The sequence below is a fragment of the Aotus nancymaae genome, unplaced genomic scaffold (assembly GCF_030222135.1).
Source record: "Aotus nancymaae isolate 86718 unplaced genomic scaffold, 86718_ANA_hifiasm-v0.15.2.pri h1tg000028l, whole genome shotgun sequence".
In the NCBI taxonomy this organism is placed as follows: Eukaryota; Metazoa; Chordata; class Mammalia; order Primates; family Aotidae; genus Aotus; species Aotus nancymaae.
In genome coordinates, this window is record NW_026988441.1 from 21,708,661 (window position 1) to 21,734,748 (window position 26,088).

Here is a 26,088-nt window from a genome sequence, read left to right on the forward strand (position 1 = left end):
CTGTGCTTGAGAGGGCATCCAAGGCCCAGCACCCTGAATCGCCATCCCTGAGCTAACCACTGTTCCTCTGTGGCTTTCCAACTCTCTTTTATGTGGGGGCCATTCCCAAAGACCAGCTTCTCCTCAAGAGCAGGGAAGCCCACCTTCCCTTTCTCTTGGGCGCCACCCCTTTCTTCATCAACATAATGAGGACGCAGCCCTGCACACACAATGGCCACATGGAAGGACATGTCATTTGGTTTTGCTGGTGTCCTTTGTCACTTCCAGGCTGAGAGGAGACTCAGTATTACCGAAACAAAGAAGAGAACAGGCAGGAATGGACCCGTGGAGAAAGTCACCAAAGAACTCGCTGTCCCAAATAACACAATCATAGCTCTGTGATGGGGGAAGGGGAGGGACAGAACCTCGTCACCAGGTACAGAACCTCCAAACCACCTTGCTCAGGGAGGCTGGGATGCCGCTTCAGGTGTCCTGAACAGGAAGGCCAGTGCCTCTGCTACAGGAAGAACCTCAGAGCCGTGACATTTTGGACACTATTTAGTTAACCAAGCTACATTCCTCCTCCTCCATCTGAATCTCTGTGAGAAAGCTTCTCTCTGTCACATTCAGCCACGGGATGGATGAGATGGCATTCTCTATTTCCCACTTCTCCAAGGACTAACCTGCTTGCCATGAACCAAGTGTGACACCTCATTCCCCTGGCAGTAGTGGCTGGTTCAGGAATGGGCATAAAAATACAAAAAGACCTCGTAGGATGAAGAAGATCACTGCTAGGCCTCCAGAAAAAAAGTGCTCCTCTGTTTGGTGGCATGGGGATGTGAGGTGTGAGCAATGGCATCTCTTTTGCTACTATGAGGGATGTCCATGGGGATGCCATTTGAGCTATCCCTGCTCCTCTGTGGTTTTAGTTGTAGTTAAAGTCGGTTGGAATTGAGACTCACTGTGGCAACAAAATGGGGGGGCACGTTGGGCAGGAACTAAACCATCTTGAATGCACTCCACACAGAGAAGTAAAGCTGCGTGCCTGAGACAGCATCAGTGACTGCTCGACAAGGGTACCCTAATCGTCCTCCAGCGAAGAGAGCATGATGCAAACAACTGGTCCCACCCCTGCACCCAGGACATAGACAAATGGCTACCAGATTCAATGACACAAACCAGTGAGGCCGACCCCAGGGAGAAGAGTCAGCCACAGAGACTAAAGAAGACTTGTCCGCTTCCTCCAGGAAGTCACCAGGATTGGCCAGATTCTACAGAGGAAAAGAGTTACTCCTCCTTGCCAAAAAAGTTACTGAGCTAATGGAAGTGGTTCCTTGCCCTTTCAGGTCCTTTGAGAACAAATGTGAGCATCAAGGGGCTTACACAGGCCCCAGAGGAAACTCTCTCATGTGTCTGCCTCACTCTGTGAATTACCCGCCTAGCACCGAGAGGCTGTAGGCTTCTGGATGCTGAGATGCATCTCTACTCATCTTTTTTTTCTTGAGATGGAGTCTTGCTCTGCTGCCCAGGCTGGAGTACAGTCGCTTGATTTCAGCTGACCACAACCTCCGCCTCCTGGATTCAAACAATTCTCCTGCTTCAGCCTTTCTAGTAGCTGGGATTACAGGCGCCTGCCACCAGGCCCAGCTAATTTTTGTATTTATAGTAGAGACGGGGTTTCACCATGTTGGCCAGGCTGTTCTCGAACTCCTGATCTCATGATGTGCCTGCCTTGGCCATCCCACTCTTATTTATGGAAGAAATGAATGTTCACTACAGAAACCACGTGGTCCCCAAAGCTGAAAATACTCATGAGCTGGTATTTACAGGAAAACTTTGTTGATCCTTGTGTGAAATATTCAATGACAAGAAAAAAATATGATACATATTTCAATAACAAATTACACAGAGGTATGTTTTTTGTTTTTTTTTTAAGATGGAGTTTCGCTCTTATTACCCAGGCTGGAGTGCAATGGTGTGATCTCGGCTCACTGCAACCTCCACCTCCTGGGTTCAAGCAATTCTCCTGCCTCAGCCTCCTGGGTAGCTGGGACTACAGGCATGTGCCACCATGCCCAGCTAATTTTTGTATTTTTTAGTAGAGACAGGGTTTCACCTTGTTGACCAGGATGGTATCGATCTCTTGACCTTGTGATCCACCCGTCTCGGCCTCCCAAAGTGCTGGGATTATAGGCGTGAGCCACCGCGCCCGGCCTACTTTTTTTACTAAATACATTTTTAGTTGCACAAAAAGGACTGGAAAGGTACAAATTAAAAATGTTCACCTAGAGTTTTAAAGATCAGTAAGATGACTATAGTTAACAATAATCTATTGTACATTTCAAAATAGCTAAAAGAGAATAATTCAAATGTTTCTAGCATAAAGAAAAGATAATATTTTTTGAGTCAAGGTCTTGCTCTGTCGTCCAGGCTGGAGTGCAGTGGCGCAATCTCGGCTCACTGCAACCTTCACCTCTTGAGCCCAAGAGATCCTCTCACCTCACCCTCCCAAGTATCTAGGATTACAGGCGTGTGCCGCCACCCTGGCTAATTTTTGTATTTTTGTAGAGACGGGGTTTTATTATATTGTCCAGGCTGGTCTCAAGCTGCTGGACTCAAGTGATCTGCCCACTTCAGCCTCCCAAATTGTTGGAATACAGGCGTGAGCCACTGTGCCCAGCCAAAACAAATATTTAAAGTGATAAAGGTCCCAATTACCCTGATTTGATCTCTACACATTATATAAATGTATCCAATTAGCACATGTACTCCAAAATCTATACATATACTATGCATCAATAACAAAATATTTACTAGTTTAATGAAAAAAAAATGTTCACAGTGATGATTCCTGCACGGTGGTAGGCGTATATATATATATTTTTTTATTTTTTGTTTATCTGTATCTCTTAAATGTCCATGATGAACAAGAATCACTTTACAGTAAGAAAAAAAGAATAATAAAGTCATTAAACAACACGCATCATAAAGTCAGTGAACAGGACTCGTGGAGACCAAGTGGAAAGGTTTAGGGTTTGGTTTGTCTGTTTGCTTTTGAGATGGAGTTTCACTGTCGTCACCCAGGTTGGAGTGCAGTGGCGCAATCTCGGCTCACCGCCACCTCTGCCTCCTGGGTTCAAGTGATTCTCCTGCCTCAGCCTCCTGAGTAACTGAGATTATAGGCACCCACCACCACGCCCACCTAACTTTTGTATTTTTACAAAAGGACGAGGTTTCGCCACGTTGGTCAGGCCGGTCTCGAACTCCTGACCTCAAGTGATCCACCCTCCTCAGCCTCCCAAAGTGCTGGGATCACAGGTGTGAGCCCCTGTGCCCAGTCCCAAGTGGAAAGGTTTTGAAGGTCAGTAGTAAGGACATTTCCAAGGGGTCCCAGCCCCAGCTGGGGATGGACATGGACACTGCCAAGTCTTCTCCCTCAACGGAGACCGTCATGCCACACAGCAGCTTTGCTGATGGATCACTCCAATTTTTCAGGGCAAATTACTAAATTAAAAAAAAAAAATGGATGAACCTGGAAAGCATCATTCTCAGCAAACTGACACAAGAACACAAAATCAAACATCGCATGTTCTCACTCATAGACGGGTGTTGAACAATGGGAACACATGGACACAGGGAGGGGAGCACTATACACTGGGGTCTGTTGCGGGGGAGTTGGGGGGGACAGCGGGGGGTGGGGAGTTGGGGAGAGATAGCATGGGGAGAAATGCCACATATAGGTGAAGGGGAGGAAGGCAGCAAATCACACTGCCACATATGCACCTATGCAACAATCTTGCATGTTTTTCACATGTACCCCAAAACCTAAAATGCAATAAAAAAAATGAAGTGAAATGAAAATAAAAACATATAGTTTAGCAACAAATTAAATATATATATATGGGTGTGTATATATAATAGATATGTATGTATATAGCAATAAAGAGAAGCATGTATCTGTCTTGTTCTTCAAGGAAACCGCCACTGCACACACTTCATGTTGAACTCAGCGTTAACACGTTGGAAATGTTCCAAAATGCCTCTCAAGATGATTAAGGACAACTGAGAGTGTCCAAAAACCACGATGACAACCACTGCGCCACCGTGCTAAGAGTTTCTGGACATTACTTTAATGAAAAGAAGTGAGCACCATGGCACAAACCCGTTTCATCGTGCGTCAAATGGTTTCGGAACTGAGGTCAAACAAAAGAAAAGAACCTAGCGTTGGCCAAAAGTCTAGTCCCAAAAGCTGCCTCTGTAAAGGAAGAGAACTGATTTCTCCATGGAATGTCCTGGGCCCCATGGCACGGAGTAAAATGGAAAGGTTCCCCAAAGGTAGACACTGCCTTGCAAGAAAAGCTGAAAAATGACCCCGTCCTTTGGAAGCACGTGAGGAGGTGTTAAAAAGCCAAGCCCGTTCTCATGCCCACACTGGAGGCAGCCTCCTGGCTGGGCACCGTTAAGGGGAGGGCCGGCCTCCCATGTGGCATGGTGGGTAGCCAAGGAGTCAGCTTGTGCTGTGCCTCTCGCTTCTCCCAGACACATGCCACATGTCACACAAAAACTCCAAGGCTTACAGCAACAAAGAGATGGGTCCCACAAGAAGATAAGCCCTGGACAACTTTCTCTTGGGGCTGGTGGGAGCAGGAGGCAAATGAATTCTGCCTGGATCACTGCCCTTGCTTTCGTTACGGCCCCCGTTTTGCCCAGGCCCACCCGTCAGGTAGCTGAAGATGGTGTTTGTTCAGACATGCATTGTTTGGGGACTCTGCAGTGTTTTTTAAATATGTGGCTTAGGGAAAGGACGGTGGCAAATCTCTGTGCTTAGTTTGGCCCTGTTTGTTGCAAGCTGAGCCGCTGAGTTCTAGATCCTGTCTTGCTGGCACATTTTAGAGGCATAGCACTCATTTCTTATACTCTGCTGATCAGCCCTGCTATGACAGGGTAGGAGCAGTCACTAACCAATCCCAACTGGTGCCACCCTGTCACACTCACAACATGCAAGTATTTAGGTAAAGACAGTATGCAAAATGCAAGACAAAACAAATAGATGGAAATACAGCCCTAGTAAACCTAAACCAGACCTGGCTCGAGTATAAACCGAGGGGCCCCACAGAGAGCAAAGAGCCCACATGCACCCCGAGGTAGACCTGTCTTAGCTACATGGCTCCCAGGGGATCCCAGCCTGGCTCAGGTGCCTCTATGAGTAGGTTCTGCCCAAGAAACAAGTCCCGCAGCTCTGCCCAAGTCCTGTTCCCCTAAGTTCCTTTTGGGGATGGGGGGGCATGGCTTGCTGAGAAGGGCTTTCCAGATGGCGCCTGGCTGAGGCAGTGCCAGACTCCACAGCTTAAGTAAATGTTGCCATCGCCCCGTCCTGCCAGGAAAAGGCAAGGGGGACCCACGACTGCTCTCAGCTGCAGTGACGCTTGCTTGCTGGGGAGATCAAAGTCCCCCCACCACCTGCCCACCCCACCCCACACCATGCACCCCTCTTGGAGAGCCCCTTTCCTCTGCATTTGCAAGCCTCACTTGGCCCCGCCTCCTTCCTCCACGCGCCAGCCCCATCAACAAGAGTGGAGAGATGTGCCCATCAGATGCCCACAGAGGAGAGGAAGGTGAAAGGAGGTGAGACATCCAGAAAGGCAGCAAACAGGCCCAAGGGTCGCAGATGGCAAAGGTTCCAGCCCAATCATCACGGATTTGGGAAGTGTGCACAAATCCAATCTCCTGATCTCTGCAGGTGTTTCTCCACCCCTGCCATCAATGCTCCAAAACAGCGCTACGGGTAAAGGAGTTAACTACTCACTTCCCTGACTTCCCCAGCTCAAAAGGCTTCCAAATGCTCCCCGCACACTTCTTTCCCAAGAAATTCGCTCTGTCTCCATCTCTAGGTCTCCAAGTATCTCCACGGTCTCTCTCTAGAACCCAGTGGAATCTTGAGGCCAGTATAACAGGGGCCTTGTCGAAGCCGGCCCTGTCCCCATCCCTTTGTGACATCTGGGCTACCTGCAAGAAACTTCTCTGGGAGAAAGGGCAGACCTGGGAAATACACTCAGGTGTAGAGCAAGAAAGTCTTTCTTACCTTACCCTTCCTGGGAATGCACTTCCTATGAGCAGGACACAGAGCTTCAAACCAGAGAAAGGATTGGAAGGATAAGCAACCTGGCATCGAAAGGATTTGGGCGGCCAGAAAGACCCCAATCTGCCCTCCATGCAGAGGCTGCCCCAGCTCTGCTGAAGTGGCCCCTGGCAGGGCTCACATAACATGGTGCCATCATTTCCCAGCTACCTGAGTGCACGGTAAGCATGCGAGTGGGTGAGAGTCAGCCCCTGGAAGTTCATGATACCTGCTTTTGGTCAGATCATCCATCAGGAGACACATTGTGGCTGTTTGCAAAGCAAACTGCTAATTCCCGCCCCAACACACTCAAGGTGGTGGTCAAGACCTGAGCCTGGAACCTCCCGTTCAAGTTAACGGAAATCACACAGCTAATGCTTCAAGCTCTGTTTTGAAAATTGACTGCTTAATTCCTTGCCTCATTGTAACCTGTCCTTAGCTGATCTGTGTTTTTGTTATTACCATTAAATTTAGGTTTAAATGAACGTTTCCATCCATCGAGCTAACATCCAGAGGGAAGAAAGCATCATGGAGCCCCTCAGAAGCTCAGTGGGCAGGAGTGATGGAAACAGAAGGGCAGCCCGGGCAACACCGTGCCCATCCTGCAGATGGGCAAAGTGAGGCCACCAGATAAACACATCTGAGTGACCCCTCGGCCTGGAATCTAATCCCTTGCACACAAAACCATGTCCTGCCTGGGTATATGCTGGAGCAGAGAGGGAGCTCTGCCTCTGGGGATTTATGTCACATACCTCTGATTATACTCCCAGTTCGAAGACTTTTAGAGCCAGCGCAAGTACCCTCTTTCTGGAATGCCAAGAGATAGTGGAGTGGCTTCAAACAACCCCCCCGGAGAAGTGGGATTTGTGGCTGCATGTAAAGGGGTCAGAAAGATGGTAAAAGCCCCAGAGTGTGACTGATTGTTCCCAAATCAATGCTTCTAAACACAAGATGATACGAGTTCACAGAGTGAATGAGAAGTTTCTACAAAGGAACTGCTGGTAGGCATCCGGCTCCCAAGGAAGGAGGAGGATGATGTGACAGCCATAAATGAACCGGCATCTGAGAGCAACTGTGATCCTGGCATGAGCAGGGTGTCCCAAGTAGACAGACCACCCTGGGACCCCAGCGGAAAGGTGGCCGCCAGGGGAGGACACAGGGGCCTCTGACCCTGTGCCCCATCTGACATTCCCCAGGAGCCACCTGACCAGCCGGCCTATTCGTCTAGGCAGGTGGCCACCTCAGCTCTCGGCTCTCAGCTCAGAGGACAGGCCTTGGCCGGCGTCCGCCTGGGCACAGCTTCGAGCCGAGCCTCTGTAAATCTCCGCAAACACGGCGGCTGCCTGCACACGCTTCCCCGGCAGGGACGGAAGGGCTGCATATGGCGCTCGGCTTTCACAGCTGAGCTTTAAAAAAAGTGCAGCTTTTCATCTCACTGAACCAGCTCCCAAATTAGGAGGTTAGGGTGGGGTGGGGGCAGAAAAATAAGGAAGCAGGGGGCAGAGGGTGGGGTAGAGGGAACCTTTAAGGCTAAATGCAATTTTCAAAGAAATCTCAGACTATGATCTGTTCATAAGCTCTGTCTGGAAAATTAAATGATGCTGCCTATTTGTCATTCCCAAGTTGACAAATTTCAAGTTCCTAATATCATTTTTAAAATGACCTTTTTTTGTAACAGCGAAGGATTCTATCGAAGAAGAAAGGCACCACTCACATGCCTGAGCCTGGGCTGAAAAATGTGTAAGTATTATTTATAAACGGGATTATTGTTTTCCAAAGTTCTGCTCGGCAAAGAGATTAGTTGCCACCATGCCCAGGGGGGTCTCCCCCAGTCTTTTTTTATTCCCTGCCTAGAGGTGGAAGGTGGTTGGAATGGAACAGGAGGAAGAAGCCTGCTCCGGCAGTTTTCCTGGAATTGCCTGGAAACTTTTACTTTCCGTTTCCTCTGCTGATAATGACTGTCTTCGGCTCTACAGCCAGCTCCCCTCTCCCCCGCTCCAGCCCCCTGTTGCTGCAGCCTCCCCAAGCTCCGGTATAAAGTTTGGCTTTTGCAGCAGGAAGCAGCTGGGCCAAGCAACCAGCGAATGATAATGACCTCAGAAATCTGCTGTTCGCTCGGCAACAATAGGGTGCTCAGTCTACTGGAAAATTGTGTTCATCAGCTAACTCTGCTCAGTTACTAATTGACATTGCCAAATATTTTAAGAACAATTGGAATGCACAAGCAAAAAAAAAAAAAAAAAAAAAATGAAGATCTTAATCCTCAAACTCAAAATTTTTTTTCTCTTTCTTCTTTTGGGTGCCTGGATTTGTTTGTGTGTGGAGCAGGCACTGGTTATCGTGAATGGGGGCAGGGAAGGGGAGCCACATGAGAAAAAGAGGTGGGAAAGAAAGCAAACATATCATATCACTATACACCCCATGTAAATGCGAGAGCGCCCCCGATAAAGGCCATTGATGCTGTGGTCAATGGGATGGAGACCCAGCATTTCAGGAATGCAGCTCTAATAACAAAAGAAGACCTTGCCAGGCTTTTAGCCCAGCTGACCAAATAATCCTTGTCCATCTCAAAATATTATACCAGAAGTAGTAGGGGTTAACGATATTTTCATCTTCACATCTCTCCCTGGCTTTCCATTGATCCTGTAACTTAGCCGACTTTATTTAATGAACAGAGGGTCAATGCATTCAATTACCCCCTTCTCACCATCAACACTTCAATTATCCCCACTCCAAAATTATGGGGAATTCGGAAGGTAACTGCCCTGCTGGATATAATGAAGAGTATCGTTTCTTAGTACATTAAGTTTTAATTATTCTGAGCGTGATTTCCAAAGCAAAATCTGAAGAAACAGAACTTTGGACGTTTTCTGACTCAGAGCAAAGCTAGGACTCGAGCTCAGCCTCAGAGGGGGTTTTAGAGAAAGACGCAAAGATTAATGCCATGAGAGCGTCTGCACGCAAGCCAGAAATGAGGAGGCATCAAAAGAGCCACCCTGCTTTCTAAATGTCATAAAAGAGTAAAATTTATAAGCTGCCGCTTTCCAAATAGTTTCTCTTTGCATTGTACACGGAGGCAGGAATGACACTGACCACCGTGTGAAATTACTGGTAAGTCAAATAAACAACAACACAACAAAAATAAAACAAAGGGGGAAGATGGGGAAGTGATCTGTGTGACACTAGTTTTGTCCATTTTCTGTTAGAAAATATGACCTCTCAATTTGTCAAAGGTCCTAGTTTTCGCAGTCGATCTTAAGCTTGGTTCTCAGCAGTTTGGTGAGCCAAAGAACAAACACATTTTCTGGTTCACTGGAATCATTTTCACATGTTCACTGATTCAAACATTCTTTTGCTCACATAACAAACAGCTGCATCCCACATTAGCCTAGGCAGTGACAGTCGCCCATCTCGGCAATAACTGTTTGATTGCAAACTTGACCCCCTCTTCGTCTCGGTCTGAGCAAGACATTTTTAAACAGCCACTCCGTTCCCAATCCTTCTTTGCAAAGAATTACATCAGATAACAAAGGACGTCTCTGCCACTCATTGTAAGCCTTCTTCTAGAGATCTGTTCTAAGAGGCTCTGTAAAAAGGTTTTTTATGATGAATTCAGAACTACTATCATGTTAAGAGCAGCGATTTATAAAGAAGAATTCATTGGTTAAGATCTGAAAAAATAGTTTCTCAGGCCCTACTGACCCAGTTTTCAACAAAAAAAAGAATCAAGTGATGCAAATTAAGTTTTGCGACATTGTTATGCAGTCTGAGAAATTTGTAAAACCGTGTTTTGCAGTTATTTCTTAATAGAAGCCTTAATAAGTACTTCTTTCTTTACTTAAGGGCTTAAAGATTTTTTTCTCTCTCTCTCCTTCACCTTGCAGGTTTCTCTTTAACAGGTAATAATAAAATACCCATTGTATCCAGATTTTTATTTAAATGCTTATTTTAATCCCACTTTTATACAAGTCAAACTTGTTGGAAATAAGAGGGAGGACTAACCAGATTTGGTTAAGAGTCCTAAATCCCAGAGAAACCTGAAAGCCCCAGACGCACAGCTGATGCGGTGGCATATTGGTATGCCCTCAATTCTCCTACTTAGTCAGAAAATTATGAAAGGGTCTCATTTGAATATGAAGAAAACAAAGAAGTCAACCAGAAATGAAAGAATCAGTATTCACAATTGTAAAATACTTCAATGAGGGGAAATAAAAGTGAGAAGATAACCACAACTCAAGTATAATTCTCTTTCAAGTCATGAGCACGGCTGATTCTTTTTAAGCAAAATGGGTTTTTTCAACCGAGCACTGAGAGATAGGCAAGCAACAGAGATAGGAATAGCACGAGGCTATCACTTGGCCAGAAGGTGAGAAAAACACGGTAAACACGTCATTAATGAAGCTGAACATGTGGTGTCAGAATATTCCGCCGAGACCCTTACATTTCAGCAGGTCTGAGAGAGGGATGGAAATCTGTCATTGTTAACTCCACATCACTCTCAAAACTTAGGGGAACCAGTTTGCTCTCTGCATCCGTGTCCTGTAAAGGTCCCAGTCCAAAATCAGAGACAACACACATCAGAAGAGGAGACCCCATCCTAGGAGGCCAGAAAGAGTTCCTCCTGGCATTGGGATACCTGGCACTTGGCTGCCTCCCATGTAGGGATGTATCTTCACATGGTTCCCACTGCCAGGCAGGGCAACGTGAAAACCCTTCTCTCGAATCAGTATGTTCTGTGTGGCAGTCACTCCAGGTATTGTGACCTCACGCCCCCATGGCACTCATGCTGCTGGTTAGACACTTCCTAAGTGTCTCATCAGTGATAAATCCCAAACAAGTCTAGGACTCCAGGAGCAGACAGTATGTTTCATGGGTATTTAAGCAGCGGCATTAAGTACTATCGGAATCTCTGGAATGCGCAGACCAGATTTATGTCTTAACAATTCTTTACCGGTTTGTAATAAGCCGGCAGAGTCCCACTTTATTTTAATACTAATTTTGTCCTCAAAGAAAAGTATGCTGAAGCAAGACTATAACCGCAAAACTAAAACTGGCATCTACTTAACAAGTGCAGCGGTGAATCGCCTCCCAGACCGAAACAGGGATCGAAACCAAGGAGTGGGGGAGAAATCCAGAAAGAAGAAAAAAACTTCTGAAAAATGACCCTCAAAAGTGTGCCGCTACGTCTTTAACAGTGGGCAAGGCAGTGCCTCGAGGTGCCTCAAACTGTCTTTCATTTTCTAGACTTAATGGCTGATTGCAGAAATCAATGTTACCATTAGTAACAGGGTATTTGTTATGGCATGATTTCCTCTGTTGTTAGGCTGCAGAATGATTACAGTATTAGCGAGGTGCTTTCTTTATAAAGGGCTAGAGATATAACTTTCAATTTACTACCCATTAGTAAGGGGCTTTGGAAATATGGATGAAGGCCACACCTCACCTGCTGCTAGGTGGTGATTTTAATTTAGCCATCTGAGGCTAGCGTGGTTTTTGGTTTGGGTTTTTTTTTTTTTTTTTTTTTTTCAAACTGGGCCAGGAAGCTTCATCATTTCACAGACATTTTGATGACAGATTTTCTGCTTTGCTATTTTAGACCCCAAAGTTGTATCGCCCGTTTAACACAGTACAATTTAAGACATAACAGTCGTGCGTCTGCGTTTCAAACCCCTGTACGTTTCCAAATCATCAGAGGAAAGTGGTGGGGCTCCTTAGGTCACACGGATCTGGCAGGTGACCCATGTTGCAATTTTGTAAGGGGCCAGAAGATAGGTTTGGCTTGGGAAGAGAGACTGCGGTGCCTTCATGAGAGAATCATGGAATACTCTAATGGGGAGAGAAAGATGGTGAAGTTTGGGACTTACACATTCACATCCAGGGATAGAGCAGAATGCTAGCTCCTGAGTTCCAGAGACCAAATGATAGCAGACAGTGTCACGCTATGAAATGGGGTTGGACAATTGTAAGAAAAAGGCAGGCTAGGCCATTGAAAAATGTACCACCTGCCCATCTCCCTCACAACTTTGTTGTTTTTCGAAACAGTGTCTCACTCTGTTGCCCAGGCTGGAGTGCAGTGGCGTGATCTTGGCTCACTGCAACCTCTGCCTCCTGGGCTCAAGTGATTCTCCTGCCTCAGCCTCCCGAATAGCTAGGATTACAGGCATGCGCCACCACACTCGCCTAATTTTTGTATTTTCAGTAGAGATGGGGTTTCTTCATGTTGACCAGGCGGGTCTCGAACCTCTGACCTCAAGTGATCCACCCGCCTCAGCCTCCCAAAGTGCTGGGATTACAAGCTTGAGCCACCGCGCCTGGCCTCAACTTACTTTCTTGGTAGCCAGTGTTCAAGAGAAGGCATAAGAGGCACAAGGATGGCCCTTTTCCTCCAGTCAGGTGCAGAAAGAAAGGCATGGCTCAGTGTCCAACCCACCCACATCGGGGTTCAAAACACACTGGCCTTGGAACTGACTGGAGGCCTGCGAGCAGCATGCTGCTTCTCCCCGCTTCCCGGCTAACCTACCTGAGGAGGATGGCGAGGAGGGGTGCGGGCTGTCCTCCTGGGCACTCCCGGTCTGGGAGAGGCCGCCTCCGACCCCACTTTCCTCGGTGACGTTGGAGGAGCCCGGCGTGGTGGAGCGGCTCACCGACTGGGACTCCTGGTCACTGCCCGAGCCACGCCGCTCGTCCAGGCCCGCGTGCAGCCCGTCCTCCTCGCCCTTGCGGTCCCGCTTGTGGACCCGGGAGTGCACGACCACCTGGTGGTAGGTGCGGAATACCCGGCCGCAGTCGGGGCACTCGGTGGGCTTCTCCTTCATGTTCCCGGGACCCTGCAGGTTATACTCGAGCGTCTGGTTCAGCCCGTGTGACAAAAAATCCCGACTGCTTTCTAAAGGGTCGAGCTTACTTGGCAGGTCTCTCTGACTGCCCACTTTAGTGCTGTGAACCAAATCAGCAGGCATTTTCTGCTTGGAGCCATCTGCTCCCACTAACACGTACTCCCGCTTCTCCTTATCAAACAGAACCCCGGCGTTTGCCAAAGTGTCTTCGTGGTTGCGCTGCAGCGGATGCTCTTTAGACAAGAAGCCATGTTCCATGGCCATGCCCCTGGCCATGAGCTGCCAAGCCTGGTAGCTGTTCACGGGGTCCATCTCCGCAGCCTTGGCAGCTGCCTGCAGCCGCTCGATGCAGCTGGATTTCAGCGGCGGCACGAGGTTGAGGCATCCCAGGAGGGAGTGCTTGTCCCCCTCCGGGACTCCGTGGGCCATGCTGGAGATGGGAGACAGCAGCTTCCCCAGCGCCTCCTTCTCCTTCATGGGCAGCTCGCCCTTGCCATAGAGCTGGCTGGGCTCGCTCAGGCCGGCCTTGTCCGGGGCCATGAAGCCGCTCTGCAGGCAGGAGAGGTACCTGGAGTACAGGTTGGCATGGGCCTCCTGGGACATGCCGCCCATAGGCACAGGCACCTCGGCGTCGCTGGGGGACTTGTTCTTCACCGACAGCTTGTTGAGGTGGACCTTCATGTGGTTCTTGAGGAACCAGGGCTCCTTGAAGCGCCGGCCGCAGATCTGGCAGCAGTGCTCGAAGGAGTCTTTGTGCTTGCGCATGTGGCCCTTGAGAAACCACGCCTGGCTGAAGACCTGGCCGCACACCTCGCAGCGGAATTCGTTGGCCGACTGCTCGCCGCCGCCGTTGGGGCCCTGGCCCTGGGCCGACTCGGCGGTGATGTGCGCCTTCTCCACGTGGCTGATGAGCTCCTCCTCCTGCGAAGCGGCGAAGTCACACAGCGTGCACTTGTAGGGCTTGTGCAGGATGCGGATGTGGCGGTCCAGCTCCTCGCGCTTCTTGAACTTGCCCTTGCAGAAGGTGCAGCGGAAGCCCGCCGCCGGGGCCACCGCGTCCTCCTGCACGCTGGCAGGCTTGGGCGAGGGCACCGGATGGGCCACGTCGGGCACGCTGTGGTTGGCGGGCAGGGCCAGGGTGCAGGCGGCCAGCGGGGCCTGCTGCGCGTGGGGCGGCGGCTTCAGGTCGGGCCGGGGCTGCAGCAGGCTGCCCTTCAGCTGCTTGTCCCGCAGGATGGCGCGCTCCTCCAGCTCGTGCAGCAGGCGGTTCTCCTCGCGCACGCGCCCGCGCCCCTTGCCCAGGTTGCCCAGCTTGTGGGTCCGCAGGTGGATCTTGAGGTTCCCCTTCTGGGCCGCCCGGTGGTCGCAGTACGGGCACTTGAAGGGCTTCTCGCCCGTGTGCGTGCGCATGTGCAGGGAGAGGATGCTGTTGAAGCGGAAGCGCTTGCCGCACAGCGGGCACGGGTACTTGCGGTTCTTGCGGGCGTCGTCCTCGATGTCGCTCATCTGGGACATGATGCCCAGGTTCTGCCCGTTGAGGAACTGCTGCAGGTCCACCCGCCCATTGAGGCTAGTGTCCACCTCCCGGCCCAGCTGGTTGGCCAGGAGCGCCATCTGACTGCCCATGGGCTGGCCGCTCATGGGCACGTGGGCCTTCTCCTCCAGGGACGCGGGGGGCTTCTCCTCGGGGTTGGGCCGGGGATGGAGCTCGGGGAAGGCATGGCTGAGCTGGGAGGTGATCTGGTGCAGCTTCTGACTCATGGCATACTGGCCGTTCAGGACGGGGCCGCTCAGGTGGGGCTCAGCTTCCGGCTCCCCCACTCCAAGGCACAGGCTCGCTTCTTCCATCCCTGAAAAGAGAGGCAGAGTTCAGATCCACGCCAGGTGTGGCTGTGGCGCCATGAATCAACAGCATCGGCGGGTGGGGAATTTGCATTTCATGCCTTACCTACACATAATCATGCTAAGGAATTCTAGTCAAAAACAATAATAAAAAAATGAATTATTAAATGCCAATTATGCAATATGGCATTGCTCCTCCAATTTGTTTTGGCGACAGATCGTCTTCCTTGTTTTTTCTATTTACAGACTGCCATTATTCATCCACCTTTAAATTATTAATGTTTTACCCCTTTCAACACCTAATAACAAATCAAGGGTCTACGTGTGAAACTTTTTCTCTACTGCCCCATTGTTGCACCTGTACCTGTTAGCTCAGTCCAAAGTTTGCCTGAGAGCACAATGCCTTTCCCAGCAAGACCAAAAATCCCACTTGGAACTTTTGTTTCCGTTTACTATATTCAATACATTCACCACTCTGAGATGAAAGAGATCATTTTATGATTTGGCCAAAAAAAAAACAACCCAATGGCATGATATTTACTGGTACATAATAAAACAAGATAATGTTTTGGGAAAAAATAAAGTAAAGGACAGGCTTTAGAACAATAAAAGGGATTTTGCTTTAGTCAACAAAAAGTGCAGTAATATCTCATTAAGCTGATTAGTATGCTGCTTAGAAACAGTACTAGGTGCTGTAACACATGATTATAATCATAAAAATCCTTCAGTGTTTGCAAGGAAGCATTAACGAGGTATATTAAATTTTAAGGAGACTGCGAGTAGCGGCTTTGCAAACCTCAGAGATTAAGATTTAACCCTTATGTTACGAAACACTGTTATTTTGTCATTTGGTAACTGTGCCCATCAAAAGAAGTATAAATTATCTCCTGACGGACTCTTAGCAGATTGCTGAAGTTGTTCAAATGTGGGTCACAGGAAAGACCTGTACCATATAATGGGGCGCTTCCTAGCCTTCAATGGTAAGATATCCAAAGCACGGACTTTGATTGGGCTTAAAGAGATCTTTTATAGAATAAGATAAAAACCCATTAAAATCCAGGGATGATGCCATAGGAAGTCTCAACCAAGTTTGAGTGTTTTTAATAACTTTCCCAATATACAATAATGAGTACAAATTGTACCTGCAGTATGTGTTTTGCAGAAAATTAGAACCCAAAGTTGTTTGTTAAACACTATCGTTCAAAGCTGGTCTGCATAATTGTCTTTAATAGTCCTCTCTGCCCCCTCTCCCGCCTGCGCAGAATGGCTGAAGCCAGATGGTTCCAGGGAGGGCAGAGGAAACAGCCCCTTCCACATCGGAGCATGTGGGGAGCTCCACTTCGCAAGGCAATGAACCCCTGCCTGGGGTCCTTCTATTTCCAGCTATGTCTTCCACCTGAAGGAGTCCACATTCGTTTCCTGCCATTGGAATCGTTTTTGCACACACCTCTCCTGTTTGCATCCGATTGTTTAGATGTGTTGGCCAGCCACGTGGTCCAGGAGCTGTGCTTAACCTCAGCCAGGACTGATTTCTGGACTAAGCGATTGTCCAGGGGGACCTGTGGGGACCGAGCTCAAGTGTGGAGGAAGCACAGGCAGCCTCGGCAGGGTCTGCTGCTTGCTGGGCCTCCCGCCAGGAGACCGTGCATGGCATGGAGGGTCTCCAGTGGGAGACCTGACATCCTTGGCAGGAGGAGTGGGGTGGTGAGTCCATCTTGCAAAGCAAGGGAAGAAAGAGCCATGAATGTTTATTTCCAGGAGGCAGAGGGATTACAGCGGTGGTGCTGGGCCAACCGTGTCCACGCATCAAAGATATGCACAACTGTGCAAAGCGTGAAGACACATGTAAAGGTGCATGGGCCCTTGCCATAGGAGAAGCTTCCAACTTGTCATCCTTCCTTTTTGTTTCTGGGGGCAGTCTACACTTAAATTGTTTTTAAACATACAGTTCCATTTTGGAGGTTGGTCAGAAAAAAGCTAATATCCCATGAAGATGGCTGCATTCATTCAACAAACTTACTGAGATCCTTCCATGTGCCAGTCCCTAGCTTTGCCACTGGAGACATGATAGTGGACAAGACCTGCCATCTCCAGGACTCATGACACCCACTCGCCAGCAGAGAGGAGCAGGCACAGTGTACAGAGTTTGCTGGAGGCTCCAGGCAGAGACTGGTGGCCCCAGAACCCTGCCTGAAGCCCTTTCTCCACTTTCAAGCCCCATCCAGTCTCACTGGTTCCTCTCCTGAGCCAACAGAGATCATGACCCTGAAGCCACATGGGAGTGCTCAGAATTCCACCCAACAGCACCGTGGAAGTTTGGGAAGCCCAAGGCCAACAGGGTTGGCCCACTTCCAAAGGCTGCCCAGTTGGCCAGCTCAGAAGACATGAGTCCAGGAAGATGGGCTATTTTCAGGTTGCTGCTGATGAGCTGACGCCAATTCAGCAGGAGGGAGAGAAGGCTGAATGTGCAATGCAGCGAGACTGCAAATCAGGTTGGATGAGGGGCATGGAGTTGAAGACGATGCCCCCGACACCACCACCATTCATGCTAAGCAAATGACAGCTCAGCTGGTCAAACAATGAACGTGGGAGTTTTCAGGTTTGGTTTGAGTATGGAATTCTTTTATTTTTTTCAAATCTATCTATCTATCTATCTATCTGTCTATCTATCTATACTCGCCAGAGTTAACAAAGCTTTGTAACATCTTTGTCTTTAAATGCCTTTGCTAGATCCTCAGCTGAGGATAGAATGTTCTAGAATGTGCACACTACCCCCCCCACCTTTTCATAGTTGGCTCTGTTCTTATCATGCGGATCTGAGCTCACACAGCCTTTCTCACAACAGCCCTCTGTGCCCACCCTGTCTGAGGCTGACACCCCAGCCCTTCTCTGTCCCAACACCTTACTTTCTTTTTTGTAGAACTTACCATGGGGGCAACATTTTGTCATTGATCCTTTTACAGACATGCTTCTTTCCTGTGAAGGCAGAGGGCATGTCTGCCTTGGTCAAGGATAAAGCCTTGGGTCCTAGCACAGAGCTGGCTCACCTTAGATTCTAAGTCCTGACTGAGTGGATGAATGATTGAATAGAGACTCATTCTAACCTTAACCTTATGTGACCTAACCTCGGCCTTTGCACAAGTCCAAGAGCACCTACAATCAGAATTGGACAGAGTTGGAAGGGTCCCTGACTACCACTGAGAAGTTGAAGGTTTAGAAACCACCAAGAAAAAGCCACCCATGGCTGGGCACAGGGGGCTCATGCCAGTAATCCCAGCACTCTGGGAGGCCAAGGTGGGCAGACTATTTAAAGCCAGGAGTTCACGACCAGCCTGACCAATATGTTGAAACCCTGTCTCTACTAAAGATACAAAAATCAGCTGGGTGTGGTGGCGGGCGCCTGTAGTCCCAGCTACTCAAGAGGCCGAGGCAGGAGAATCACTTGAACCCGAGGTTGCAGTGAGCTGAGATAGTGCCATTGTACTCCAGCCTGGGCAACAGAGCGAGACTCTGTCAAAAAAGAAAGAAAGAAAAAAAGAAGAGAAAAGAAAAAGCCAACCATACCCCCAACTCTTCCAGTCTAAATGTCCATGGTGATCACCCCAGGCTTGGACCACCCATCGTGGCCCAACTGCTGAATACTAGGAGACACAATGATTCCCTTTAGAACTTAACTGACCATCACTGCCCATGGGAGACCCTAGAGTTTCACAGGGGCCAACCAGCTTGCCAGGAGACACTTCCAGAAGAATGGTCCCCAGCCCTTGAATAAACCCTGGAGAAGCCTGCGTGGAGGGCTTACTGGGAGGCAGGACCATGGCAGACAGTCAGTTCAGAGTCCTCTGTGATTCTGTGATTCCTCGAGCAGGTGCAGCTGAGGTCACTGCAATGGGGCAGTTGTAACTGATGCCTGCTGCTCGACTTAGAGCAAGAAAGGGAAGCACGAGTTCCTGGAAAGAGTATGGGGTAATTGGTGTGCTGTCTCTGCGCCAAAACAGCCGAGGCAGGACAAGCTGGCCCCAGGCCCGGCCTGGGACTCACAAAACCTGGGTCGGCCCCAATTTCTCCAGCCGTGACACTTCGCCCGTCCAGAATGCGTTTATTCCTTACCTTAGCCATTCAGTCAGTATTCGCCAGGGACCTTCCATGTACCTGCTCTTGAGGGCCTGTGGATCCCAGGGGCTAGTGTGAGCGAGTCCACAAGTAAAAGGGGAGCAATGAAAGGTCCCTTCGAGGCTGAATGCAAAGCTGGGGAAAAGAGAAACCATCGCAGCTTTGGTGTCTAGGTGTGTGTATGTTTGTGTGTGTGTGTGTGCACGCACGCGCACATGTGCGCATTAAGTATGTCTGTATTGAGGGAAGGGTGGAGAGTCCCTAACTGGAAGCCCTCTAGAAATTTATACAAATGCCTACACTGGGAAACTAAGGCATCATTTATCCTACTGCTAAAGGATTGAATCCAACTGCAGACATAAGAGCTCATGGGGCTAGAGAAAGTAGAGCTGCCTGCAAATGATAAGACCTGCTGGAAGGGGCAGGACACAGCAGCTCACACCTGTAATCCCAGCACTTTGGGAGGCTGAGCCCAGGAGTTTGAGACCAGCCTAAGCAACATGGCAAAGCCCATCTCTACTAAAAATATTTTAAAAATTAGCTGGTCATAGTGGTGTGTGTACCTATAGTCCCAGCTACTTGGGAGGCTGAGGTGGGAGGATGGCTTGAGCCTGGGGAATTGAGGCTGCAATGAGCTATGATCCACACCACCACACTTCAGCCTGGGTGATGAGAGTGAGACCTTGTCTCAAAAAACAAAAAGAATTTAAAAGATAAATTTTTAAAATTTCAACTAAAAGACCTGCTGGAAGGTCTTATTACCCCTTTCCCAAGCCCACCAGGGAGTGAGCCTTCCCTTTTAGACCATCTGCTCCCTCGCAGGCCACACAGGGAATATCCATCAGTGTCCGTCCCTGGAGGGGCTTCCTGCTACGGCCCACCCCAACCCTGCTGCCAGACCACTTTAGCCCACATGCCCCATTCACCCTTCACTCAGCACTGCGTGGCCCAGGAGCGGAAACCAAATTATTCACTTGGACTGATGTCCAGAAGAGGTTTTTCTAGGTGCTTCTAGGATTTTTGTATAGTTTCACATCTTATGTTTAAGTCTTTAATCCAGGTTGAGCTAATCTCAATAATGGGTATACATGGACATAAAGAAGGAGATAATAGACCCTGGGGACTCCAAAAGCAGGGAGGGAGCAGGGGAGGGAGGGATGATACAAATACCTATAGGGTACAATGTTTGCTATTTGGGTGATGGGTTCACAAGAGGCCCAATCCCCAGCATTACACAATATACCCATGTGACGAACATGCCTATGTACCCCCTGAATCTAAAATGTTATAAAAGGAAGCCAGGGGCCAGCAGAGGGCAGGATCCTGGGCTTAACGCAATTAGGCAGCCAGGACTATGAATAACCTTCAAAAGCACTCATGGAAACAGCTCACCTGGGCAGGAAAACCTTTAGCACAATTTCAAGCGAGTAAACAAACTACTGAACAGTGAGAACAGCTTGCCCCTGGCCTTCGGCTCATTGCCCTAGCCTGAAACCTATAAGAAAGAGGATCAATAAACCCTGGCTTATTGATGGAAGGAACCAATGAATGCATAATTTACCTAACTCTGCAAAGGAAGCCAAATGTCCTCACCGAGGCTAGACAGTGAAAGGCCACTGTAAACTCCTGTGTCTGCAGCACCATCCCCCCCAACGCAGAAACATGGCAACATTCTCCCCAGCCTCGACCTTTTCTGAGCACAGGGTCATGGTGGGGCACCTCGAGGACTCAACTGGACAGTCAATATTGATGAAGAACGAAGCTAGACTCTTGGCGGCCACGGCACTCTTCACCACGGTATGGTAACTCCTGGACTGCACCTCTGAACACAGGTAGAGGCCCCAGGTGAAGGCTTCCAAACATTACAGGTTTTCTTCTTAAGCAATGCAATTTCACACTCAGCAAATGAAACCCACCACTGGGTGCACAGATTATCAAAATATATTCTGTCTCATCACTGTCATCATTGCAGGTACCGTGAGCCATTCAGCTGCCTTTGATGGTGCTAATGGTTATTTTGATTTTGCATTTCTGCCTTCAAGACTATTTCCTGTGATATCAATGACAAAAGTTTTCACTTAACTCTTCCAATAGAGAACCTAATTGTATCTTTCACTCAAAATGAAATTTAAAACTATCAGGACACCAGAAATGCCAGCTGCTACAAGTCTAAATAAATTTTACACAAAAACACAGTTTCGTTTTGCTAGCACAGAAAAAAAAAAGTAATCTTATGAATAGTCCAAAAAAATATAGATCTTGCCAGTAAGTTGTGTGAAAGAGCTTTTTCCTTATACCATGAAAAAGAATCGTTGGAAAATAAAATGACTTTCAAAAGAACCATTTCCACTGGATTTTTAAAAATCAAGTATTGTTGTCTAGCCAAGCACAACTAAAATATTCCCTTTTTTATCGACATGGGTGAAGCTGCTCCCTTGGAAGCCTTGCAGGAGTCCCTGACCTCCAAGTTGCTATGTAGGATCTAAGACTTGGGTACACAGCAAGGGGTGGGGGGCTCCAAACACCACTGTGGGTGTTACTCAAAATCATCTCATAACATGCATTTCTAGTAGCAGGTAGACCCTGTTCCTGGAGGCTCACGTGACCTTCAGTCTGTCCCTGAAGCCCACCTTGCTTTTTTATGCTGAGGGTAAACAGTTATTAAGACAACTTCACCTAGAATACAATGACTTCTTATTAAATACTAGTTTTCCAATTGTTGTAGCTCAAACTGTTTAACTAAGGTTGTTATAAGCATAATACACTCCTGTTCTGAAATACAGAACACCAGACTACTGAACCTTTTCAGGGTCATTAAACAGCTGTAAACATTATTACAAAAATAAACCAGAGATTTCATGCTTACATTTTGGCCTAGAGCTTGCTATGCTGAGCAAGTGCATTTTTTTCAGCTCTTACAATCAACGCTGGTGACATTTGGGCATCCAAACAAATTACATCACAAACATTACCGGGGTGGGCAGGATACTGAGTGGTTTATTTGCCAGATGATTAATAGATGAACAGGAGAGCAGCGCGGGTGACCTGTTCTGTTCTGACTGATATGTAGACAACACTATGAGACAGGGCCAGAAATAGTTAAATCCTTGCTGAATTTATGAACGAAAATACCGTATTCAAATCAGGCTTTGGAGGATGAAAACTGTGTAACCAACAGAGTCGAGTTGCAGACTGTGGTCAAACACCCAAAGGGATGGAACATTGGCCAAAGTCAAGACCCTCACTGCCTTGAGTAGTGAGCAGGACTTGGCTGAGCTGGCTTAGTACGTGGTCCCATGGAGCCCCAGGCAGCTTCCATGCTGGTAGGACAAGAGTTGGATAATTTGAGACAAGAAAGAGGAATAATGAGTGTCTTCTCCCTGGAAACTTTGGATGACTTCAAAATTCTCAAAGACATGACCATTTTTGCTTTGGGTTTGGCAAAAAAAAAAAAAAAACAATTCTCAAAGGCAAACAGCCTCCATCACTGTGGCTTTTGGAGTCTCCATTGAAACCGCAGCCCAGAAATGAAGACAGACAATGAAGACAGGTAATGATAATGAAGACACAACCACCTTGATGGAAAAGAAAAATGACCACAAAGGGCTCTCCTGTGATTTTCTCAGAGTAGAGAAGACTTCTGGTCTGGATCCCTGGATCACCTTCTGCCCATACCACACAAAGCCAGGAAAGTAGGTGCTGGGGATGGAATGAGGACAAGTTCACATAGGGTAGTTATTAGGACTATGGACTGTCCTCTCAATAAAAAGCAATAACCTTCATCAGCAAGAGCATCACCATCATCACCATCATCACCACCATCGGCAACATCATCATCACCACCATCACCAGCATCAGCATCGCCACCATCACCATCATCATCACCAGCATTATCGCCATCATCATCATCACCACTATCACCATCACCACCAGCAGCAGCAGCAGCAGCAACACCACCACCATCATCATCACCACCATCATCACCGGTATCAGCATCACCATCATCAGCACCACCACCATCATCATCACCACCATCATCACCGGTATCAGCATCACCATCATCAGCATCATCACCACCATCACCATCATCATCACCATCACTATCATGACCATCATCAGCATCACCATCACCAACCTTACCATCAGCATCAGCATCATCACCACCACCATCATCATCATCACCATCAGCATCATCATCACCACCATCACCACCACCATCACCATCATCAGCATCATCACCACCATCACTATCATCATCAGCATCACCACCCTCATCATCATCACCACCATCACCATCATCAGCATCGTCACCACCATCACCACCACCATCACCATCACTATCATCATCAGCATCACCACCCTCATCATCATCATCATCATCACCATCATCACTATCACCATCATCAGCATCGTCATTATCATTACCATCACCATCACCACTATCATCACCTTCCCTATCATCATCATGACCACCATCATTATCGTTATCATCACCATCACCACCATTGTCACTATCATGGCCATCACCATCACTATGTACATTAACAGGATCCTCATCACCATTGTCACTATCATGGCCATCACCATCACTATGTACATTAACAGGATCCTCATCACCATCACCACTATCATCACCTTCACCATCATCATCACGACCACCATCATTATCATTATCATCACCATCACCACCACCACCATCGTCACTATCATGGCTATCACCATCGCTATGTACATTAACAGGATCCTCATCACCATTGTCACTATCATGGCCATCACCATCACTATGTACATTAACAGGATCCTCATCACCATTGTCACTATCATGGCCATCACCATCACTATGTACATTAACAGGATCCTCATCACCATTGTCACTATCATGGCCATCACCATCACTATGTACATTAACAGGATCCTCATCACCATCACCACTATCATCACCTTCACCATCATTATCACGACCACCATCATTATCATTATCATTACCATCACCACCACCACCATCGTCACTATCATGGCTATCACCATCACTATGTACATTAACAGGATCCTCATCACCATTGTCACTATCATGGCCATCACCATCACTATGTACATTAACAGGATCCTCATCTTCATCATCTTTCTCCTCATCATCAAAATACCACCTGCCGACACTGCTAGGTACATCACAATTATTATCTCATGTTAGCCTTATACAACCTTAGATGATCGGTGCTATATTATTCCAGTACAAAGGATGAGGAAACAGGGGCTCAGAAAGTTAAAGCACACAGACATGCCAGCGGCCAGGCTGGCTTTTTGCAACACATTTATTCTTGCTGGGCTGGATAACAACAGTCAGAAGCCAGCTCAGTCATTTGGGAAGTGCCTGGAAAGAAAGAAGCCACACTCATGGGCAAGCTCTGAGGAGGCCAAGGAGCAAAGGACACACAAAGACATGAGCTAGGAAGTGAAAACATGTGGGGCAGACATGGCAGGCACTGCAGATGCAGAAATGTAGCGAGGTCTGTTACTCACTAACTGGTAGACCAGAGGGTTACCCCAAAAAAATTATCTTTAGGCTCCTCTGTTTTCTTAACATCTAGAAGGGCTGATACATCATTCCACATTCTCCTATAGAGTCAGGTGGCTTATTCCCCCAATTAGACTGGAGTCACAGAAAGAGAATGACACCTGAGGTCCCATTGATGTGAATACAATTGCCTACTCTCCCACAAGCATCGGAGTGACCTTGGACCCCTGCCAGAGCCTCAGTTTCTTTATCTCTCTAATAAACTGATAGACTGTCCCATTCACTTCGAGGGATTTTGACAGGGCAAGTGGGGTTGTGGGAGAGAAAATGAGGCATTTTCTACCCGTGCAGTAACTCATCTTCGATGCTGGCCGCAGCAGTTACCACAGCTTTTTAGATCCAGAAGCCACCTTAATCTGGTAGCAGAGGACATGCTGAGAGGGGAAGGACATGACCAAGGCATGTAAAAAAATGCTGGTTAAAAAAATGCTCCTGTTATCAGTCTTATCAGAGGATCTATGTAGCGGGACTGGCATCTTTCAATAACATTTTGTAATGCCTACATGTGGCAAGACATGGGTACATCTAGAGATCTATAAGCAAGACCGGGTCCTTGCCTTGAAAAGCTGACTCAGGGAGGAAAAGAGGGATGGACTCATGAAGCTCAGGTCACCTGCTGAATCGGAGAGAGTGTCAGCATGCTGGGCACAGTGGGATGGGAGTGCAGGAGAGAGACAGTATGGAAGGTGGTGGTGGGAAGAGAGACAGGCCTTGGCTGGGCCTCCAGGAGGTCACCAGGTCACATGCGATAGTTGTTAGGACTATGGACTATCCTCTCAATAAAAAAGCAACAACCATCATCACCATCATCATCATCATTACCATCACCATCATCACCACCATTATCACCATCACATATGCCCGAAGGACCAGCATGTGCAAAATGTAGATGGAGTTTGGAAAGCTCTGGAGACAGAGGGGAGATATGGCAGAGGCATGGGCTGGTGCAGACTTGAAAGTCAATCTGAGCAGAATGGAGTGTATACTTGGGCAAAACAGTGGCTCAAGAAGCTCTTAGCAAAGGAGGAACATAACATGCACGCCTCACACTGCCAGAGACAGCCTCATCCATCCTTCTACCAGCTTCCTGTAAGAAAGATGTCAATAGCTGAGCCCCACAGAGCCTCCCCTAGGGCAACCACCAACTATAGGGCTGACATGGTCATGTCTTCAGAAAACTTACAAGGGAACACCTTCAAAACTGTACCCACCCTCTGTCTATGCACAGCTGGAAAAGGCAGAGTCCTATCCAATGTGAGTCAGAGAAGGTGAAAAACCAATAAACGATGAAAATAAACTCCTGGACCACAGAGCAAACATCAGAAGGTCAAAGCTCTTGTGGTCGTGAGGGCTCCCCGTGCATGAGAAAGAAGAGGGTAGAGTTTGGAAAAAGGCATTGGTCTCCACTTGCCCTCTTTGTTACGGTGAAAAAGAAGAAGCAGAAACTTTCCCCACATCTCCCGGCAGCCCAGCCCCACCTCACCATAGCTGTGAGCCCAACTCTACCCTCCATGCTCTATGCTGGCTTCAGGTGCTCCAGGAAGTCTTCCTGGGTTTGACCCGGGCTGGAGGTGATCCTGCTTCCTCAGAATGGAAGCTTCGTGAGAGTAAGTGGGTTACCAGCC

General features: G+C 48.1%; 1 protein-coding gene across 5 annotated transcripts in view; it reads right to left on the reverse strand.

Annotated features, from left to right (window-relative positions):
* ZNF536 (zinc finger protein 536) overlaps positions 1-26,088 on the reverse strand; it is a 485,998-nt gene that overhangs the window by 246,514 nt on the left and 213,396 nt on the right. For all 5 annotated transcript variants that reach the window (XM_064381525.1, XM_064381526.1, XM_064381527.1 and 2 more), the window contains one exon: positions 12,618-14,783. In XM_064381525.1, coding sequence (XP_064237595.1) covers positions 12,618-14,781 — 2,164 coding nt within the window. In that variant the 5' untranslated portion in view covers positions 14,782-14,783. The remainder of the gene's footprint in view (positions 1-12,617; positions 14,784-26,088) is intronic.